Here is a 22,073-nt window from a genome sequence, read left to right as displayed (position 1 = left end):
GTAGTCTTGCAACAACTGGAGGCACCCTGGTTGGGAAGCCTGCGCAACTTACCGGCTTCCGTAGGATCCAGCGCTGCACGACACTGCCGCGCGACACTGCCGCGCGACAGTGCCGCGCGACGATCTCCGACAGCGATCGTCGCTGGAGCCTCGGAAGGGTAAGTGAACTTCTTCGCTGGTCCCCTTCAGCTGTTTAGTTTTGCAACAGCTGGAGGACTACAGTTTACAGACCACAAACCAGTGGTCTGCAAACTGTGGCCCTCCAGCTGTTGCAAAACTACAACTCCCAGCATGCCTGGACAGCCAATGGCTGTCCAGGCATGCTGGGAGTTGTAGTCTTGCAACATCTGGAGGCACCCTGGTTGGGAAACACTGTTTTAGGCCAGTGTTTCCCAACAAGGGTGCCTCCAGCTGTTGCAAAACTACAACTCCCAGCATGCCCGGACAGCCAAAGGGTGTCCAGGCATGCTGGGAGTTGTAGTCTTGAAACATCTGGAGGCACCCTGGTTGGGAAACACTGTTTTAGGCCAGTGTTTCCCAACAAGGGTGCCTCCAGCTGTTGCAAAACTACAACTCCCAGCATGCCCGGACAGCCAAAGGGTGTCCAGGCATGCTGGGAGTTGTAGTCTTGCACCCTGGTTGGGAAGCTTGCGCAACTTACCGCCTTCCGTAGGATCCAGCGCTGCACGACACTGCCGCGCGACACTGCCGCGCGACAGTGCCGCGCGACGATCTCCGTCAGCGATCGTCGCTGGAGCCTCGGAAGGGTAAGTGAACTTCTTCGCCGGTCCCCTTCAGCTGTTTAGTTTTGCAACAGCTGGAGGACTACAGTTTACAGACCACACACCAGTGGTCTGCAAACTGTGGCCCTCCAGCTGTTGCAAAACTACAACACCCAGCATGCCCTGACAGCCAAAGCCTATGGCTCTCAGGGCAGGAGCCCGGGCTGACATTACAGTGCAGCCGCCCGGGCTCCTCATACGGTCTCCCCGCTACCCCCCTTGTCTCCCGCCCGGGCTCCTCATACGGCCTCCCCGCTACCCCCCTTGTCTCCCGCCCGGGCTCCTCATACGGCCTCCCCGCTACCCCCCCCCCCTTGTCTCCCGCCCGCGCCGCTCAGCTCCCGCTGCTACAAGACTACAACTCCCAGCGTGTCCTCACTGTAAGGCCATGCTGGGACTTGTAGTCTTGCAACAGCAGACAGATGGGAGTTGTGTGGCGCTGGCAGGTGAGAGGGGGGGGGGGGGGATGTAAATCACTGTAGTGCCCCGGTAGCGCAGTGAGGGTAGCGGGGAGAAAGTATGTCGGAGCCCGGGCGGCAGGAGCTTTTCCTGCTCCATGTTGGAGCTGGAGTAAATTTAGTCAATTTTTATGGCCGTTGCGACAGTTTATTGCGCAACTGCGACTGTCTCAGTTAATAAATTCCTGACCACTGCAAGTCAAAACTGAAAACTTGCGTAAATTAAGCGGGAATTTTTTTTTTGACTTTCTAGCTCTTGCTAGGGAAAGTCGCACAATTTATAGGGTAGGCGCAATTGCGACAATTTTGCGCCAAAAATAGTCAGAAAAAAATGACTAAACCCCTTAGTAAATGCCCCCCAAAATGAATAGAAAGTGGGGATCTTACTTCTTGCCTGTGGCTCCAGTATTTTTGATGTTATAACTGTTGTCATACGAACACCTTCTGGCTGAAATGGAAGCAAAAATGTTGGTTGAGGCCAAGAAAGACATTTCAGGATATAACTGATCAGGTGCCAATTAAAATTAATCTCTGACATAAAAGATGGGGGGATAATTTACTAATTGAGGACACAGATACCAGTGTAGGTCAGGCCTTTTGTTGTAGTGGCATTATAAGATACAGTAACTTATTATTGATTCCACCTTTTTATTAAATGGGCACTCTCATTAAAACTATTTTTTGCTATTGCGCTCCTTATGGCAAATAAAAATCTCCCCAATGTACTTTGTTTAAAAAAAAAAGAAAAAGAACTTTTCTATGTTTTATTTGTATTTAAAAAAGCTGCCACTAGGTGTCTCTCTACTTGTCCAGAGCACATTTCCCCACATTTCTTGCACAGACTTTGGACTCCCTCTGGCCTGGCAGAAGTCCATATCAGGAAATGCAGTCTGGAGTGCTGAGGGGTGTGTGTGTGCAGCCTTAGCCAATCATCATTTCACACTGAACTGCTCTGGGCTGTGTGATAAGATGTCTAAGGGGATAAGATGTCTAAGTGCCGGAGTACCCCGTTAAGTGTTTATTTTAGGTGCTGAAACATCTATGCATACAGAGTGCAGAGGGTTAACAATTGCACATTGCACTACATTTGCTGTAAAGCAGGAGCAAGAATCTAGTCACATGTCGGTTTTCTAGCCAATGTCTGTAGGAGCCAGTCCCATTTCACACCCCTAGCCTGGGAGAGGGGTGGGATCTTAAAGGGGTTGTCTGGTGAAAAGTTTTTTCTAAAAACATGGCCAGGCTACCTGTTTAAACAAACATAATTAACCTCTTACTTTGTGCCCGTAGCTTCCTGTATTGCTGCTTCTGGTCTTCGTTGCGCCCCACTTCCTGATGCTGGGGCCAGATACATTAGAGTATCGCTTAACCAATCCCTGGCTTAGATGGGACACAGCTGCAGCCAGTAATTGGCTGAGCGGCGATGTCACGTACTGCACTACAGCACCAGGAAATTAAGTCGCTAGAGACTGGGTGCTGTGGTCAGCGCAAGACATTGGCGCTCAGACAATCACTGGTCGTAGCAGAGTCCAGCCTTAGACAGTGATTGGCTGAGCTGCAGCTCCAGGAGGGGGAGCACAGTGGAGACTGAGAGCAGAGATGTGGGGACCAAGTTAAAGGGTTATAGGGTTTCTTTTTTTTTAAGCAGGCAGTTCTCATATCAATCTGCATTAGACTTACTCAAGTTAAAGAGACAGTGACTGCATTCTACTTCTGAGTCTAAAGTCTTATAGTCAAAGCTGTATTTCTCTCAGCTACAGTCCAAGTGGTTTTCAGAGGTCTCATTCTTGTGCTCCGTGTAAGAGGCCAGCTTATATATTTAAAAAGAAAAATGAAGTCCACAGAAAGACATTGGGTTGTACCACTCAGGCACGTTACATATCTAAAAGGGACTACTAATCTCATCGTTCCAACCTTCTACATCTCCCCCTGGCTCGCCACACCAAGATTTCCAATAGATTTAAAGGGGTAATCCCCTGGAATTATTATTTTTTTAAATCAACTGGTGCCAGAAAGTCAAACAGATTTGTTAATTACTTCTATTAAAAAAAATCTCAACCCTTCCAGTACTTATCAGCTTCCATTTTCTCCACAGGAAGTTATTTTCTTTTTGAATTTCCTTTTCTGTCTGACCACAGTGCTCTCTGCTGACATCTCTGTCCATTTTAGGAACTGTCTGAAGCAGGAGATATTTACTATGGGGATTTGCTCCTACTCAGGACAGTTCCTAAAATGAACAAAGGTGTCATCAGAGAGCACTGTGGTCAGACAGAAAGGTAATTCAAAAGGAAAAGAACTTCCTGTGAAGCAAATAGAAGCTGATAAGTACTAGAAGGATTAAGATTTTTAAATAGAAGTCATTTACAAATCTGTTTAACTTTCTGGCACCAGTTGATTTAAAAATCTTTTTTTTCCAGGGGAGTACCCCTTTAACCCCTTCCTGCTATAGGACGAATGCATACGTCATAGTGATCTCCGGCACTGCCGCGGGCAGAGCAGGAGATCGGCGACGGGACCCGGCTGTCAATCATAGCCGGAGTTCCGCCGCAGCTGCCGGAGCCGCGATCGCGCCGGTCCCGGCAGCGTTAACCCCATAGATGCCGTGATCAATCCTGATCACGGCATCTATGGTGTTGACAGGGGGAGTGCTCTCCCCCTGTTCTCCAACGGCGGCACCGCGATACAATCGCTGGTTGTTGTTGGTTGCTATGGCAGAAGGAGGTCAGATCACGACCTCCTGTATGCCTGCTACGGAAGCCTGTGAGATCCAGCCAGAGGCTGTAGTGTCTGCAGCTCATCAGGTTATACTGTGCTGCAGTACAAATGTATTGCAGCATAGTATAACCTGTAAAAAGTGTAAAAAATAAAATAAAAAGTTCTTCAATAAGAAGTATAAAAAAATAAATGAAATGTCCCTTTCCCAATAAAAGCCCTGTATTATCACCAAAGAAGATCAAAAACACAAATCATATACATAATAGGTATTGCCACGTCCGTAATGAAGTGTACTACTGTAAAACTATAATGTAAATTATCCCGCATGGTGAACGTCGTAAAAAAAAAAACATCCCAAAAAGCACTAAATTCGCCAATTTTGGTACAAATAGCGGAATAAAAAAGATCAAAAGGTAGCATGTAGCACAAAAATGATACCAATAAAAAGTACAGCTCATGCCACAAAAAATAAGCCCTTACTCAATGGCGTCGGACGAAAAATAAAAAAGTTACGGCTGTTGGAAAATGAATGGCAGAAAAAGAATTTTGCTCAGAAAAGGAAAAAGAACATAGTAAGCGATATAATGGGTATCGCCATAATCGTACTGACCCACAGAATAAATATAACATCACTTTTACCGCACAGTGTACACCATTTAAAAAAAAAAATTTTTTAAAAACGCCAGGAAATTTTTCAGTTTTTCACAATATTTTGAAGTTTTTCACAAAAAATGCTCCATGTGTCAGCAAAAATGCACCAGTTATATAAAGTACAATATGTCACGAAAAAACATTCTTAGAATCGCTGTGCCGAGAAAAGAGTTCTAAAATTATTACCATTTAAAGAGATACACGTCAAATTTAAAAAAAAAGAGCCTGGTCATAGAGGTCATCGGTCCTTAAGGGGTTAAGGATTGCAGGTATAAGCTTTTTCCCACCTCACATAAATGAACAAGTATTGGGACATAACTCTCTTACCACCACTTTCAGCATCTTCCTGATACCATCTCCCCCAAATTCTCCATACACTGAAGCCTTCACCTCAACATAATGTTGTCCTAAAGTGAGTGGCACAATGACGAATGGAACAGGAAAGGAAGAGTTTTTCTTCACTTTTACCACAATTGCGTATGGCTTTTTGGCTGTAGAAAGACTGCAGAACTCAGGGTTGTGAGCAAAGGTCACGCGCACCTAAAATGAGAACATATTGACATTAATTTTACACAATTACACATTATAAGACACCGCAACCTGGGAGAAGACTCAAATGCTTTGTTTAAGGGCTTCCCCCAACCATCCAGCCCATGGTGATCACATACAAACGTAAAAGTTAATTAATAGATATTCATGTATATTTATATGTATTTAATATATTGACCTAACATATTAAATTATGTGTTTGGACAATGCCTAGTAATTAGAATGATTCCTTAAAGGGGTACTCCACCCCTAGACATCTTATCCCCTATCCAAAGGATAGGGGATAAGATGTCTGATCGCGGGGGTCCCGCCGCTGGGGACCCCCGCAATATAGCATGCGACACCCACCTGTTTCTGCTCCGGAAGCGCTGGAGGGTCTGGGTCCCGACCAACGGAACGGTAGTCAGTGACATCCCCCGTGTGACACGCCCCCTCCCATAGACTTGCATTGAGGGGACGGGGCGTGACGTCACACAGGGGCGGAGTCGTGATGTCATGGACTTCCGTTCCAGTGGTCGGGACCCAGACCCTCCAGCGCTTCCGGAGCAGAAACAGGTGGGTGCCGCATGCTATATTGCGGGGGTCCCCAGTGGCGGGACCCCCGCGATCAGACATCTTATCCCCTATCCTTTGGATAGGGGATAAGATGTCTAGGGGTGGAGTACCCCTTTAACAATAAGCAGATCACAAAATGTTCCCTGCTGGGACTCCAAGTGATTATGTGTAATCTGGAGAACCTGGTAGTAAGGGTTAAATTTTCCCAGAGCGCCACCACAGGGAAAACATGCTTTGGTAAGCATTCTACACTTTGGTAAATAAATTGAGGTTCAGGGTCATGAATATTAGGTTTACATTTTTTTATTTAGATGTATTAATATAATTTATTTTAATGTTATTTGTGTGCCGTGATTCACAGGGCCCTTGTGGGTCAGCGGGAACACAAGATAAAACAATAGTAATAACTGGATATTATGGCAATAAAACCAGTTACCTTTCATACTCGAGTATAAGCCGAGTTTTTCACCATGATTTTTAGTGCTAAAAACGCCCCCCTCGGCTTATTCTTGAGTGAACTCGAGTGGGTTTGGTGGGCCGGGCCGTCCATCTTCTCTGCAGGGGCCATCCGCATTCCGGTGGGGAGGGTAAGCCTCAGACGTCCGTGATGTCAGGGGCGTCCCTGTGCATGAACGTCCTAGCACGGTGGCGTCAATGCAGCGTCACTAGTCCGGGGCCGGCTCGGAGCGGAGAAGAGGACGGCCCAGACCGGGTCACCCTCCCCGCCGGAATGCGGACGGTCCATGCACCTACTAGGCAACAGTACCAAGAGAACTGGGGAGGTGAGTAGACAACGAGGGGGGCCTGTATGATGACAGAGGGGGCGGTCTGGATGATTACAGGGGGGATATTGTCTGGGGGTGATGATGACGGGGGTCTGGATGATGACGGGGAGGGAGGTTTGACAGGGAGTGATGATGACGGGGGTCTGTATGATCACAGGGGGGTTGGCAGGGGATGATGATGACAGGGGGGTCTGGATGATGAGAGGAGGTGATGATGACAGGGGGAGTCTGGATGATGACAGGAGGTGATGATGACAGGGGGGTCTGGATGATGACAGGAGGTGATGATGACAGGGGGTCTGTATGATGACAGGGGGGTTGGCAGGGGATGATGATGACAGGGGGGTCTGGATGATGACAGGGGGGTCTGGATGATGACAGGAGGTGATGATGACAGGGGGGTCTGGATGATGACAGGAGGTGATGATGACAGGGGGGTATGGATGATGACAGGAGGTGATGATGATGGGGGGGGTCTGGATGATGACAGTAGGTGATGATGACAGGGGGGGTCTGGATGATGACAGTAGGTGATGATGACAGGGGGGTCTGGATGATGACGGGGAGGGAGGTTTGACAGGGGGTGATGATGAGGGGGGTCTGTATGATGACAGGGGGGGTTGGCAGGGGATGATGATGACAGGGGGGTCTGGATGATGACAGGAGGTGATGATGACTGCTGGGGTCAGAGGAGGACAAGAGTGCAGGAGAACAATGGATGAAGGCATGACAGCCAGGCTACACATGTACCACTATAAATACAGTGCCTTGACCCCCACCATTGTGAGTTCTAACCCTGTACTGTCTATTATCACTGTACTGTGACGTCACTGTGTGTATTATCCCTGTACTATGACATCACTGTGTATTATCCCTGTACTGTGTATTATTCCTGTACTGTTACATCACTGTGTATTATCCCTGTACTGTGACATCACTGTGTATTATCCCTGTACTGTGATATCACTGTGTATTATCCCTGTACTGTGACATCACTGTGTGTATTATCCCTGTACTGTGACATCACTGTGTATTATCCCTGTACTGTGACATCACTGTGTGTATTACCCCTGTACTGTGACATCACAGTGTATTATCCCTGTACTGTGATATCACTGTGTATTATCCCTGTACTGTGATATCACTGTGTATTATCCCTGTACTGTGACATCACTGTGTATTATCCCTGTACTGTGACATTACAGGGTGTATTATCCCTGTACTGTGACATCACTAGTGTGTATTATCCCTGTACTGTGACATCACTGTGTATTATCCCTGTACTGTGTATTATTCCTGTACTGTGACATCACTGTGAATATTATCCCTGTACTGTGACATCACTGTGTATTATCCCTGTACTGTGACATTACTGGGTGTATTATCCCTGTACTGTGACATTACTGGGTGTATTATCCCTGTACTGTGACATTACAGGGTGTATTATCCCTGTACTGTGACATCACTAGTGTGTATTATCCCTGTACTGTGACATCACTGTGTATTATCCCTGTACTGTGTATTATTTCTGTACTGTGACATCACTGTGAATATTATCCCTGTACTGTGACATCACTGTGTATTATCCCTGTACTGTGACATTACTGGGTGTATTATCCCTGTACTGTGACATTACTGGGTGAATTATCCCTGTACTGTGACATCACTCTGTATATTATCCCTGTACTGTGACATCACTGTGTGTATTATCCCTGTACTTTGACATCACTGTGTGTATTATCCCTGTACTGTGACATCACTGTGTATATTATCCCTGTACTGTGACATCACTGTGTGTATTATCCCTGTACTGTGGCATTACTGTGTGTATTATCCCTGTACTGTGACATCACTGTGTATATTATCCCTGTACTGTGACATCACTGTGTGTATTATCCCGTATTGTAACATCACTGTGTGTATTATCCCTGTGCTGTGACATCACTGTGTATTATTCCTGTACTGTGACATCACTGTGTATTATCCCTGTGCTGTGACATCACTGTGTATTATTCCTGAACTGTTACATCACTGTGTATTATCCCTGTACTGTGACATCACTGTGTGTATTATCCCTGTACTGTGACATGACTGTGTATATGATCTTTGTACTGTGACATCACTGTGTATTATCCCTGTACTGTGACATCACTGTGTGTATTATCTCTGTACTGTGACATCACTGTGTATTATCCCTGTATTGTGACATCACTGTCTATTATCCCTGTATTGTGACATCATTGTGTGTATTATTCCTGTACTGTGACATCACAGTCTATTATCCCTGTACTGTGACATCATTGTGTATTATTCCTGTACTGTGACATCACTGTGTATTATCCTTGTACTGTGACATCACTGTGTATTATCCCTATGCTGTGACATCACTGTGTATTATTCCTGTACTGTGACATCGCTGTGTGTATTATCACTGTACTGTGACATCACTGTGTGTATTATCCCTGTACTGTGACATCACTGTGTGTATTATCCCTGTGCTGTGATATCAATGTCTATTATCCGTGCACTGTGACATCACTGCATGTATCATCCCTGTACTGTGACATCACTGTGTATTATCCCTGTACTATGACATCACTGTGTATTATCCCTGTACTGTGACATCGCTGTGTATATTATCCCTGTACTGTGACATCACTGTGTATATTACCCCTGTACTGTGACAGTGTGTGTTTATCCCTGTACTGTGACATCACTGTATGTATTTTCCCTGTACTGTGACATCACTGTGTGTATTATCCCTGTACTGTGACATTACTGAGTGTATTATCCCTGTACTGTGACATCACTGTGTATATTATCCCTGTACTGTGACATCACTGTATTATCCCTGTACTGTGACATCACTGTGTGTATTATCCCTGTGCTGTGGCATCACTGTGTATTATCCCTGTACTGTGTATTATTCCTGTACTGTGACATCACTGTGAATATTATCCCTGTACTGTGATAGCACTGTGTATATTATCCCTGTACTGTGACATCATTGTGTGTATTATCCCTGTACTGTGACATCACTGTGTGTATTATGCCTGTACTGTGACATTACTGTGTGTATTATCCCTGTACTGTGACATTACTGTGTGTATTATCCCTGTACTGTGACATTACTGTGTGTATTATCCCTGTACTGTGACATCACTGTGTGTATTATCCCTGTACTGTGACATCACTGTGTGTATTATCCCTGTACTGTGACATCACTGTGTATTATTCCTGTACTGTGACATCACTGTGTATTATTTCTGTACTGTGACATCATTGTGTGTATTATTCCTGTACTGTGACATCACTGTGTATTATCCCTGTACTGTGACATCACTGTGTATTATCCATGTACTGTGATATCACTGTGTGTATTATCCCTATACTGTGACATCACTGTGTGTATTATCCCTGTACTGTGACATTACTGTGTGTATTATGCCTGTACTGTGACATCACTGTGTATTATCCCTGTACTGTGACATCACTGTGTATATTATCCCTGTACTGTGACATTACTGTGTGTATTATCCCTGTACTGTGACATCACTGTGTATTATCCCTGTACTGTGACATCACTGTGTATTATCCCTGTACTGTGACATCACTGTGTATTATCCCTGTGCTGGGACATCACTGTGTATATTAACCCTGTACTGTGACATCACTGTGTGTATTATCCCTGTACTGTGACATCACTGTGTGTATTATCCCTGTACTGTGACATCACTGTGTATTATCCCTGTACTGTGACATTACTGTGTGTTTTATCCCTGTACTGTGACATCACTGTGTATATTAACCCTGTACTGTGATATCACTGTGTGTATAATCCCTGTGCTGTGACATCACTGTGTATTATTCCTGTACTGTGACATCACTGTGTATTATCCCTGTAATGTGACATCACTGTGTATTATCCCTGTACTGTGACATCACTGTGTGTATTATCCCTGTACTGTGACATTACTGTGTGTATTATCCCTGTACTGTGACATCACTGTTTATTATTCCTGTACTGTGACATCACTGTGTGTATTATCCCTGTACTGTGACATCACTGTGTATTATCCCTGTACTGTGACATCACTGTGCATTATCCCTGTACTGTGACATCACTGTGCATTATTCCTGTACTGTGACATCACTGAGTATATTATCCCTGTACTGTGACATCACTGTGTATTATCCCTGTACTGTGACATCACTGTGTATTATCCCTGTACTGTGACATCACTGTGTGTATTATCCCTGTACTGTGACATCACGGGTGTATTATCCCTGTACTGTGACATCACTGTGTATTATTCCTGTACTATGACATCACTGTGCATTATCCCTGTACTGTGACATCACGGGTGTATTATCCCTGTACTGTGACATCACTGTGTATTATTCCTGTACTATGACATCACTGTGTATATTATCCCTGTACTGTGACATCACTGTGTGTATTATCCCTGTACTGTGATATCACTGTGTATTATTCCTGTACTATGACATCACTGTGTATTATCCCTGTACTGTGACATCACGGTGTATTATCCCTGTACTGTGACATCACTGTGTATTATCCCTGTACTGTGACATCACTGTGTGTATTATCCCTGTACTGTGACATCACTGTGTGTATTATACCTGTACTGTGACATCACTGTGTGTATTATCCCTGTACTGTGACATCACTGTGTGCATTATCCCTGTACTGTGACATCACTGTGTATTACCCCTGTACTGTGACATCACTGTGTATTATCCCTGTACTGTGACATCACTGTGTATTATCCCTGTACTGTGACATCACGGTGTATTATCCCTGTACTGTGATATCACTGCCATGAGGAGCCAAAGCGGTTCTTCCAGACGCAGCCCTATACGTGAAACTTCTGTACAGTAACTATACAATGGCTTCCTATGATTACATCTTCTTCCCCTCTTTCCCATTACTTAAAGTTAGAGGTCCCATATATCTGGTAGTGTACAAATTATTCTTATTTGATTAAGATCATTTTAAAATGTGGATGAAATGATATGTTAGTATGAATGGTGAACAGTTCTTTCCCTAATCTCCAGTTTGAGGTCATAGAACAGCGGTCTTCAACCTGCGGACCTCCAGATGTTGCAAAACTACAACTCCCAGCATGCCCGGACAGCCATTGGGAGTTGTAGTTTTGAAACATCTGGAGGTCCGCAGGTTGAAGACCACTGCCTTCGTCATCATCCAGACCCCCCTTTAGTTTTCTAATCACCTCCCCTCGGTGGGAAGGAAGAGTGAGCTGGTCCGGGCCATCTATGTTGCAGGGACCGTCCGGTGGGGAGGGTTAGTCGTTCCGGGCTGTCCATCTTCACCAAGAGGCCCTCTTCTCCGCTCCGGGCCGACCCCAGACTAGTGACGTTGCCTTGACGATGACGCACAGGGATGTTCATGCGCAGGGACGTCCCTGTGCGTCATCGTCAAAGCAAAGTCACTAGAAGAGGGCCTCCTGGTGAAGATGGACAGCCCAGAACGACTAACCCTCCCACCGGTTGGTCCCTGCAGCATAGATGGCCCGGACCAGCTCACCCTTCCTTCCCACCGAGGGTAGATGAGTAGAAAACTAAAGGGGGGTCTGGATGATGACGAAGGCCGAAATGGTCTTCAACCTGCGGACTTCCAGATGTTTCAAAACTACAACTCCCATCATGCCCGGACAGCCGATGGAGGTCCGCAGGTTGAAGACCACTGAAGGGATTGACAGGCGGAGAGTTCACTCGAGTATAAGCCGAGGGGGGCGTTTTCAGCACGAAAAATCGTGCTGAAAAACTCTGCTTATACTCGAGTATATACAGTATATACATATTTGTATAAACATTGTGTTGATATATTCATTCATGTTTATTAATCAAAACCAACAAATCTGCATATGTTAGAATTCCTGTGTATTATTTTATGATCTTGCAAAAAGTACCGCCAAGCGGTAATCAATGTACTAAACAATTCTGGTAAATAGTCGTGTCCAGAGACACGGATTGCATGGTTTATATTTTAGACAATTTATACGGTCACATATTTTAATATATTTGTTGACCATAGGTTATAAGGTCATTATGGAGTCATGAACTACTGCCATAGTGGCGGAATAATGTGACAAAGAGATTTTATAAGGTCACTGATAATCTGTTAACCTTTTGATTCTGCCTGGTTAGCTTTATGCTATTATTGTGCATAGCACTGCAAAATGTTTGACGTGAATTTATTTACCTGTAAGTCTTTTGATTCATAATTGTAGAGGATGGCTCGAATTTCAACCTGTTCATTCCTCACCGCAGAATATGGAAGTCTTAGGTCAACAAAGAAGCTCTGGAAGGCCTGGATTTCATATGGTTTAGCCACACAGATGCCTATATAGATGGGATACAACAGAGTTGAGTATTATTATGTGAAACAACACAATACTGAAGGCACATTATCACTAGGGAGCCATGTACTTATAAGAGTGAAACAGATTTATTTATAGGATATTGAAAAGGCATTGCATAATGCTTTCACTTTAACCCCTTAAGGACTCAGCCCATTTTGGCCTTAAGGACTCAGACAATTACATTTTTACGTTTTCATTTTTTCCTCCTCGCCTTCTAAAAATCATAACTCTTTTATATTTTCATCCACAGACTAGTATGAGGGCTTGTTTTTTGCGCGACCAGTTGTTTTTTGTAATGACATAACTCATTATGCCATAAAATGTATGGCGCAACCAAAAAACACTATTTTTGTGGGGAAATTAAAAAGAAAAACGCAATTTTGCTAATTTTGGAAGGTTTCGTTTTCACGCCGTACAATTTACGGTAAAAATGACGTGTGTTCTTTATTCTGAGGGTCAATACGATTAAAATGATACCCATTATTACATACTTTTAGATTATTGTTGTGCTAAAAAAAATCACAAACTTTTTAACCAAATTAGTACGTTTATAATCCCTTTATTTTGATGACCTCTAACATTTTTATTTTTCCGTATAAGCGGCGGTATGAGGGCTCATTTTTTGCGCCATGATCTGTACTTTTTTATGATACCACATTTGCATATAAAAAAAATTTAATAAATTTTTTATAATTTTTTTAATAAAATGTATAAAAAAAGTAGCAATTTTGGACTTTTTTTTTACGTTCACGCTCCGATGCCCGCGGTTATGCACAGGATGTAAATGTACGTCCTGGTGCGTTAAGTACCACCGCACCAGGACGTAAATTTACGTCCTGCGTCCTTAAGGGGTTAAGCTAGTATGTAACATTGGAAAAATTAAATCTATTTCATACAATGGGAATGAGGTAATGCTGCATGAATAAGAATGGCACTGGGAACCATTACATAGCACCAGGAGGTTGAGCCAACATGATAACCCATTAAAGTGGCAGTGATTTTGGCTCCCTGGAGGTCACTCCTGCCTTTTCTGATGTGGAGCTGCTTCAGCGCACGACGGATCTTTCCAAACCTTTCACACAAGCCTATGCTCTTCTGCAGTCAATGGGGCATAGTCCCTTTGATGTTGCCTATTTAAAGTGGGTAGAGGACATTCTTGCCCTTTTTTGGGGGATCAGTGGAAAAAAGTGGAACGGACATATTATCCCACAGTTATCAGTACTAGGGATATGTTGATTCAATCCCGCTCCCTTCTCCGTCTATACTATACCCCTGTGAAGCTGAGAGGTATTGGAGTCTCTCCTTTTGATATGTGTTTTACTTGCATGGCAGAAGTAGAAACGTTTATCCATGCGGTATGGAGCTGGGATTGTGTGGCCCCATTCTGGAGAAAGGTGATGCAGTTTCTAGTGGATAATTTAGAGTTCCCATATCACCTTGTCCCGAGGTCTGTTTACTGGGTATAATCAATGAAGTGGAGTTGGGGTCTCATAGATGCTTACTGATCTGGTTTCCACTTTTTTTGCTCCCGTAAGGGGGTTGTTATGGCTTGTAAGGACACTTCCTCTCCTCTGCTCTCCTATTGAAAAGGCAAGGTTAATAAGTATGTTCCGAAATATCAGAAGAAGTTTGCTAAGGTGTGGATGCCTTGGCTGATGCTAGTTGCTACAGTAATCACAAATAGGAGTTCGTACAACATGGGGTAATTCCTTGTAAGGTACAGTGGGGATCAAAAGTTTGGGCACCCCAGGTAAAAATTTGTATTAATGTGCTTAAAGAAGCCAAGGAAAGATGGAAAAATCTCCAAAAGGCATCAAATTACAGATGAGACATTCTTATAATATGTCAACAAAAGTTAGATTTTATCATTTACACTTTCAAAATAACAGAAAACAAAAAAATGGCGTCCGCAAAAGTTTGGGCACCCTGCAGAGTTAATATCTTGTACTGCCCCCTTTGGCAAGTATCACAGCCTGTAAACACGTTTTGTAGCCAGACTAGAGTCTTTCAATTCTTGTTTGAGGTATGTTTGCCCATTCTTCCTTACAAAAGTCTTCCAGTTCTTTGAGATTTCTGGGCTGTCTGTCACGCACTGCTATTTTTAGGTCTATCCACAGATTTTCAATTATGGTGAGGTCAGGAGATTGTGAAAGCCATGGCAAAACCTTCAGTTTACGCCTCTTGATGTAATCCCCTGTGGATTTTGAAGTGTGTTTAGGATCATTATCCATTTGTAGAAGCCATCCTCTTTTTAACTTCAGCTTTTTCACAGATGGCATCAAGTTAGCATCCAAAATTTGCTGAAATTTTATTTAATCCATTTTTCCTTCTACTCGTGAGATGTTCCCTGTGCCACTGGCTGCAATGCAACCCCAAAGCATGATTGATCCACCCCCATGCTTAACAGTTGGACAGAGGTTCTTTTCATTAAATTCTGTTCCCCTTCTTCTCCAAATATACCTTTGCTCATTCCGGCCAAAAAGTTAAATTTTAACCTCATCGGTCCACAGAACTTGTTTCCAAAATGCATCAGGCTTGTCTATATGTTCATTTGCAATGTTAAAACGCTGATTTTTGTGGTGAGGACATAGAAGAGGTTTTCTTCTGATGACTCTTCCATGAAGACCATATTTGTACAAGTATCTCTTTATAGTGGAATAGTGTACCACAACTCCAGTGTCTGTCAGATCTTTCTGGAGGGATTGTGCAGTCAAATGTGGGTTTTGAATCGTTTTTCTCATAATCCTGCGAGCTGTTCTGTCTGATATTTTTCTTGGTCTTCCAGATCTTGCTTTAACTTCCACTGTTCCTGATGACTGCCATTTCTTAATTACATTCCAAACAGAGGATATTGACATCTGAAAAGTTTTGCTATCTTCATATAGCCTTCTCCAGCTTTGTGAGCGTCAACTATTTTCAGGTTCAGATTTCTAGACAACTGCTTAGAAGAACCCATGGTGCTGATTGTTGGGGCTAGGTCAGATGAGTCTGAGCATTTAAAACCTTTGAGATTGACATCACCTGGTCTACCCAGATGATGATTGAGAACAATCCATGACACTGGCAGGTCTCAGCTTTGCAAAGCGGGCAGTGCATACTATAAATTCAGCAGGGTGCCCAAACTTTTGAAGACACCATTTTTTTGTTTTCTGTTATTTTGAAAGTGTAAATGATGGAAATAAAATCTAACTTTTGTTGACATATTATAAGAATGTCTAATCTGTAATTTGATGCCTTTTGGAGATTTTTCCATCTTTCCTTGGCTTCTTTAAGCACATTAATAATAATTTTTACCTGGGGTGCCCAAACTTTTGATCCTTGTTGGTTGGGGGATGCCAGGAACTGTATGTAGTGTGAGTGTTTCTTTGAGTGTCTGTGTTGGATTGGTTCTTTTCTGGGGGTCGCACAGTATGTGTCTGATCCTATACTCTTGCACCTTCTATTTTGGTAGTACTCTGTAAAAAGCTGTTATTTCCTTGGTGCTCATGTTGCCCTTGTACTCTATGTATGGCTGTGTATTTACTACTTGGGACCGCGCTGGTGTTGTTGTAATTTGTTATCTTTAAAAAAAAATAAAAAATAAAAATACTTAAAAAAAACAAAAAAGGGGCAGTGATTGACAGAAAACCCAATCTGGTCCATTCAACCACTGGCGATGCCCTGATTGTGAGCCCTAGCAATAAAGATAATAAGGCAAAAATGAAACTATTGGTAAATAGGTAAATTTGTCATGTAACTAAATTTAATTAAGTTGACCATACATTGTGAAATTGAGGTAATACACTGCTCAAAAAAATAAAGGGACACTAAGATAACACATCCTAGATCTGAATGAATGAACTAATCGTATGAAATACTTTCGTCTTTACATAGTTGAATGTGCTGCCAACAAAATCACACAAAAATTATCAATGGAAATCAAATGTATCAACCCATGGAGGTCTGGATATGGAGTCACACTCAAAATCAAAGTGGAAAACCACACTATAGGCTGATCCAACTTTATGTAATGTCCTTAAAACAAATCAAAATGAGGCTCAGTAGTGTGTGTGGCCTCCACGTGCCTGTATGACCTCCCTACAACGCCTGGGCATGCTCCTGATGAGGTGGCGGATGGTCTCCTGAGGGATGTCCTCCCAGACCTGGACTAAAGCATCTGCCAACTCCTGGACAGTCTGTGGTGCAACGTGGCGTTGGTGGATGGAGCGAGACATGATGTCCCAGATGTGCTCAATCCGATTCAGGTCTGGGGAACGGGCGGGCCAGTCCATAGCATCAATGCCTTCCTCTTGCAGGAACTGCTGACACACTCCAGCCACATAAGGTCTAGCATTGTCTTGCATTAGGAGGAACCCAGGGCCAACCACACTAGCATATGTTCTCACAAGGAGTCTGAGGATCTCATCTCGGTACCTAATGGCAGTCAGGCTACCTCTGGCAAGCAGATGGAGGGCTGTGTGGCCCCCCCCCAAAAAAACGCCACCCCACACCATTACTGACCCACCGCCAAACCGGTCACGCTGGAGGATGTTGCAGACAGCAGAACATTCTCCATAGTGTCTCCAGACTCTGTCACGTCTGTCACATGTGCTTAGTGTGAACCTGCTTTAATCTGTGAAGAGCACAGGGCGCCAGTGGAGAATTTGCCAATTTTGGTGTTCTTTGGCACATGTCAAACATTCTGCACGATGTTGGGCTGTTAGCACAACCCCCACCTGTGGATGTCGGCCCCTCATACCACCCTCATGGAGTCTGTTTCTGACCGTTTGAGTGGACACTAGTGTTGAGCGGCATAGGCCATATTCGAATTCGCGAATATATGGATGAATATTCGTCATATATTCGCGAATATTCGCATATTCGTAATATGCTCATTTTATTTTCGCATATGCGAAAGTTCACGTATGCGAAAATTACCATATGCGTGAATTTTCGCATATGCGAAAATTAGCATATGCAATTGTTCGCATATGCGAAAATCCGTACACCAGTCTCACACAGTAGTATTTGAGCCTTCTTTACACCACACAAGCTGGAAGCAGAGAGGGGTGATCACTGTGATGTGTACTGTGAAAAAAAAACCCCAAAAAACAAAAAAAAAACGAATATTCGTAATTACGAATATATAGTGCTATATTCGCGAATATTCGCGAATTCGCGAATATGCGATATTCGCAAATAAAATTCGCATTGCGAATATTCGCGAGCAACACTAGTGGACACATGCACATTTGTGGCCTGCTGGAGGTCATTTTGCAGGGCTCTGGCAGTGCTCCTCCTGCTCCTCCTTGCACAAAGGGGGAGGTAGCTGTCCTGCTGCTGGGTTGTTGCCCTCCTACGGTCTCCTCCACGTCTCCTGATGTACTGGCCTGTCTCCATGCTCTGGACACTACGCTGACAGACACAGCAAACCTTCTTGCCATAACTCGCATTGATGTGCCATCGTGGATGAGCTGCACTACCTGAGCCCATTTGTGTGGGTTGTAGACTCTGTCTCATGGTGAAAGCACCGCCAGCATTCAAAAGTGACCAAAACATCAGCCAGGAAGCATAGGAACTTAGAAGTGGTCTGTGGTCACCACCTGCAGAACCACTCCTTTATTGGGGGTGTTATGCTAATTGCCTATCATTTCCACCTGTTGTCTGTTCCATTTGCATAACAGCATGTGAAATTGATTGTCAATCAGTGTTGCTTCCTGAGTGGACAGTGTGATTTCACAGAAGTGTGAATGACTTTGAGTTACATTGTGTTGTTTGAGTTCCCTTAATTTTTTTGAGAAGTGTATATACCATACTACACAGCCCCCAACTGGTGAGAACGGAGTCATATACTGTTGTAGAAGTATTTAGGTAGGACACAATTTTTGCTGGTTGGAGGTGTAAGTTTTGTCACGTCAGTAAAGATGGAAAGGAACTTCAATAATCAGTTACATCATAATGTCATAGTCCTGATCTAGAATGTAGGAGAACCTAAAATAATGGCACTAACTGATGCAAAGAGAAGTCATAGGAGGGTCATAGAATGGGGCAGTCCAGGGACACCAGAATCTTATTAGTAGCATCAAGCAGGGCAGTACAGTATCTCTCATGAGGCGAAATGCTTGTCTTGCCTCAGGTGACAGATTGCAGATTCCCTTAAGGGGTCATGTCTGTAAATAATACTGTCTAGCAGGGCAAAAAAGTATTTAGTCAGCCACCAATTGTGCAAGTTCTCCCACTTAGAAAGATGAGAGAGGCCTGAAATGTTTATCATAGGTATACCTAAACTATGAGAGACATATTGACAAAAAAAAATCCATAAAATCACATTGTCTGATTTTTAACCCCTTCATTACCCGGGGTTTTTCCACTTTCGTTTTTTCCTCCTTACCTTTAAAAAACCATAACTCTTCCTGCATCATGACTACATGCAGGAAAATGTATACGTTTTAAATTGTCATTTTCTGACCCCTATAACTATTTTTCTGCGTATGGGGCGATATGAGGGCTCATTTTTTGCGCCGTGTTCTGAAGTTTTTAGCAGTACAATTTTTGTATTGAAAGGACTTTCTGATTGCTTTTTATTCATTTTTTCATGATATAAAAAGTGACCAAAAATACGCTATTTTGGACTTTGGATTTTTTTGCGCGTACGCCATTAACTGTGCGGTTAATTAATGATGTATTTTTATAATTCGGACATTTCCGCACGCGGCAATACCACATATGTTTATTTTTATTTACACTGTTTTATTTTTAAATGGGAAAAGGGAGGTGATTCTTACTTTTATTAGGGAAGGGGTTAAATGATCTTTATTAACTTTTTTTTAATAGGGGGGGCTATTACACTGCGCACACTGATCTTTTACATTGAACATTGTTATCCCATAGGATAACATTGATCAATGATTCTGCCACTTTACTGCTCATGCCTGGATCTCAGGCATGGAGCGGTCATTTGGCGATTGGACACACAGGAGGAAGGTAAGGGGACCCTCCTCGTGTCCTACAGCTGTTCGGGATGCCGCGATTTCACCGCGGCGATCCAGAACAGCCCCCTGAGCTAACCGGCATTTATTAACTTTCACTTTAGACGCGGTGATCAGCTTTGAACACCGCGTCTAAGGGGTTAAAAGTGCGGCACCGCGATCAGTGCTGCGTGCTATTAGCCACGGGTCCCGGCCGTTGCTAGGTGCCAGGCCCGACCCGCTATGACGTGGGGCCACACCTTGGCCCCACGTTATAGAATGGGAGCCGACCCATGACGTACATGTATGTCATGGGTCGGGAAGGGGCTAAAAAAATTATTTGCAAATTATGGTGGAAAATAAGTATTTTGTCAATAACAAAAGTTCATCTTAATACTTTGTTATATACCCTTTGTTGGCAATGACAGAGGTCAAATGTTTTCTGTAAGTCTTCGCAAGGTTTTCACACATTGTTAAGTATTTTGGCCCATTCCTCCATGCAGATCTCCTCTAGAGCAGTGATGTTTTGGGGCTGTCGCTGGGCAACACAGACTTTCGACTCCCTCCATAGGTTTTCTATGGGGTTGAGATCTGGAGATCGGCTAGGCCACTCTAGGGCTTTGAAATGTTTCTTACGAAGCCACTCCTTCATTGCCCAGGCAATGTGTTTGGGATCATTGTCATGCTGAAAGACCCAGCCATGTTTCATCTTCAATGCCCTTGCTGATGGAAGGAGGTTTTCACTCAAAACCTCATGATACATGGCCCCATTCATTCATTCTTTCCTTTACATGGATCAGTCATCCTGGTCCTTTAGCAGAAAAACAGCCCCAAAGCATGATGTTTCCACCCCCATGCTTCACAGTAGATATGGTGTTCTTTGGATGCAACTCAGCATTCTTTCTTCCCCAAACATGACGAGTTTAGTTTTTACCAAAAAGTTCTACTTTGGTTTCATCTGACCATATGACATTCTCCCAATCCTCTTCTGGATCATCCAAATGCTCTCTAACAAACTTCAGACAGGCCTGGACATGTACTGGCTTAAGTAGGGGGTCACTTCTGGCACTGCATGATTTGAGTCCCTGGCGGCATAGTGTGTTACTGATGGTAGCCTTTGTTACTTTGGTCCCAGCTCTCTGCAGGTCATTCACTAGGTCCCCCTGTGTGGTTCTGGGATTTTTGCTCATCGTACTTGTGATCTTTTTGATACCACTGGGTGAGATCTTGTGTGGAGCTCCAGATCGAGGGAGATTATCAGAGGTCTTGTATGTCTTCCATTTTCTAATAATTGGTCCCACAGTTGATTTCTTCACACCAAGCTGCTTGCCTATTGCAGATTCAGTCTTCCCAGCCTGGTGCAGGTCTACAATTTTGTTTCTGGTGTCCTTCGACAGCTCTTTGGTCTTGGCCATAGTAGAGTTTGGAGTGTGACTGTTTGAGGTTGTGGACAGGTGTCTTTTATACTGATAACAAGTTCAAACAGGAGCCATTAATACAGGTAACGAGTGGGGGACAGAGGAGACTCTCAAAGAAGAAGTTACAGGTCTGTGAGAGCCAGAAATCTTGCTTGTTTGTAGGTGACCAAATACTTATTTTTCACAATAATTTGCAAATAAATTCTTTAAAAATCAGATAATGTGATGATTTTAAAGATTTTTTTTATTATGTCTCTCATAGTTGAGATATACCTATGATGAAAATTACAGCCTCTCTCATCTTTTTTCACAATTTGTGGCTGACTAAATATTTTTTTGCCCCACTGTACAATCTCATTCTGTACTGTTGGTTCAATTGACCCTATGACCTGCAAATGATGACTGGACACAGATGTGGAATGCAAGGCAGCCAGGGGTGGCACTCTTAAAGGGGTACCCCGGCCCTGAAACATCTTATCCCCTATCCAAAGGAACGGGGATAAGATGTATGATCGCGGGAGTCCCGCAGCTGAGGACCCCCGCAATCTGTCATTCCGCACCCACCTTTGTGAGCTCTCCGCAGCGCTGGAGGCTCCTAGTGTGAAGCGTGACGACCACAGGGCCGAAGTATCGTGACATCATGACCCCGCTCCCGTGTGATGTCATGCCCCGCCCCCCTCAATGCAAGTGTACGGGAGGGGGCGTGGCGACCATCATCTATAGAAGCCAACGGCACGGCCATACTTCTCTGCTCCCCTGCCCGGTAATGTATTCTGTGATGTGATGTTCTCTTCACATAACAGATTCAA

General features: G+C 43.8%; 1 protein-coding gene across 12 annotated transcripts in view; it reads right to left on the bottom strand.

Annotated features, from left to right (window-relative positions):
- The window catches only part of LOC130367665 (complement C3-like), a 229,346-nt gene that overhangs the window by 77,183 nt on the left and 130,090 nt on the right, over window positions 1–22,073 (bottom strand). For all 12 annotated transcript variants that reach the window (XM_056570233.1, XM_056570231.1, XM_056570230.1 and 9 more), the window contains exons 20-22: window positions 12,740–12,879; window positions 4,931–5,143; window positions 1,628–1,688 (exon numbers count right to left, since the gene is read on the bottom strand). In XM_056570233.1, the coding sequence (XP_056426208.1) occupies window positions 1,628–1,688; window positions 4,931–5,143; window positions 12,740–12,879 (414 nt within the window). The remainder of the gene's footprint in view (window positions 1–1,627; window positions 1,689–4,930; window positions 5,144–12,739; window positions 12,880–22,073) is intronic.

Source organism: Hyla sarda, chromosome 4 (assembly GCF_029499605.1).
Source record: "Hyla sarda isolate aHylSar1 chromosome 4, aHylSar1.hap1, whole genome shotgun sequence".
In the NCBI taxonomy this organism is placed as follows: domain Eukaryota; kingdom Metazoa; phylum Chordata; class Amphibia; order Anura; family Hylidae; genus Hyla; species Hyla sarda.
This window is presented reverse-complemented; position numbering and strand designations above follow the sequence as displayed.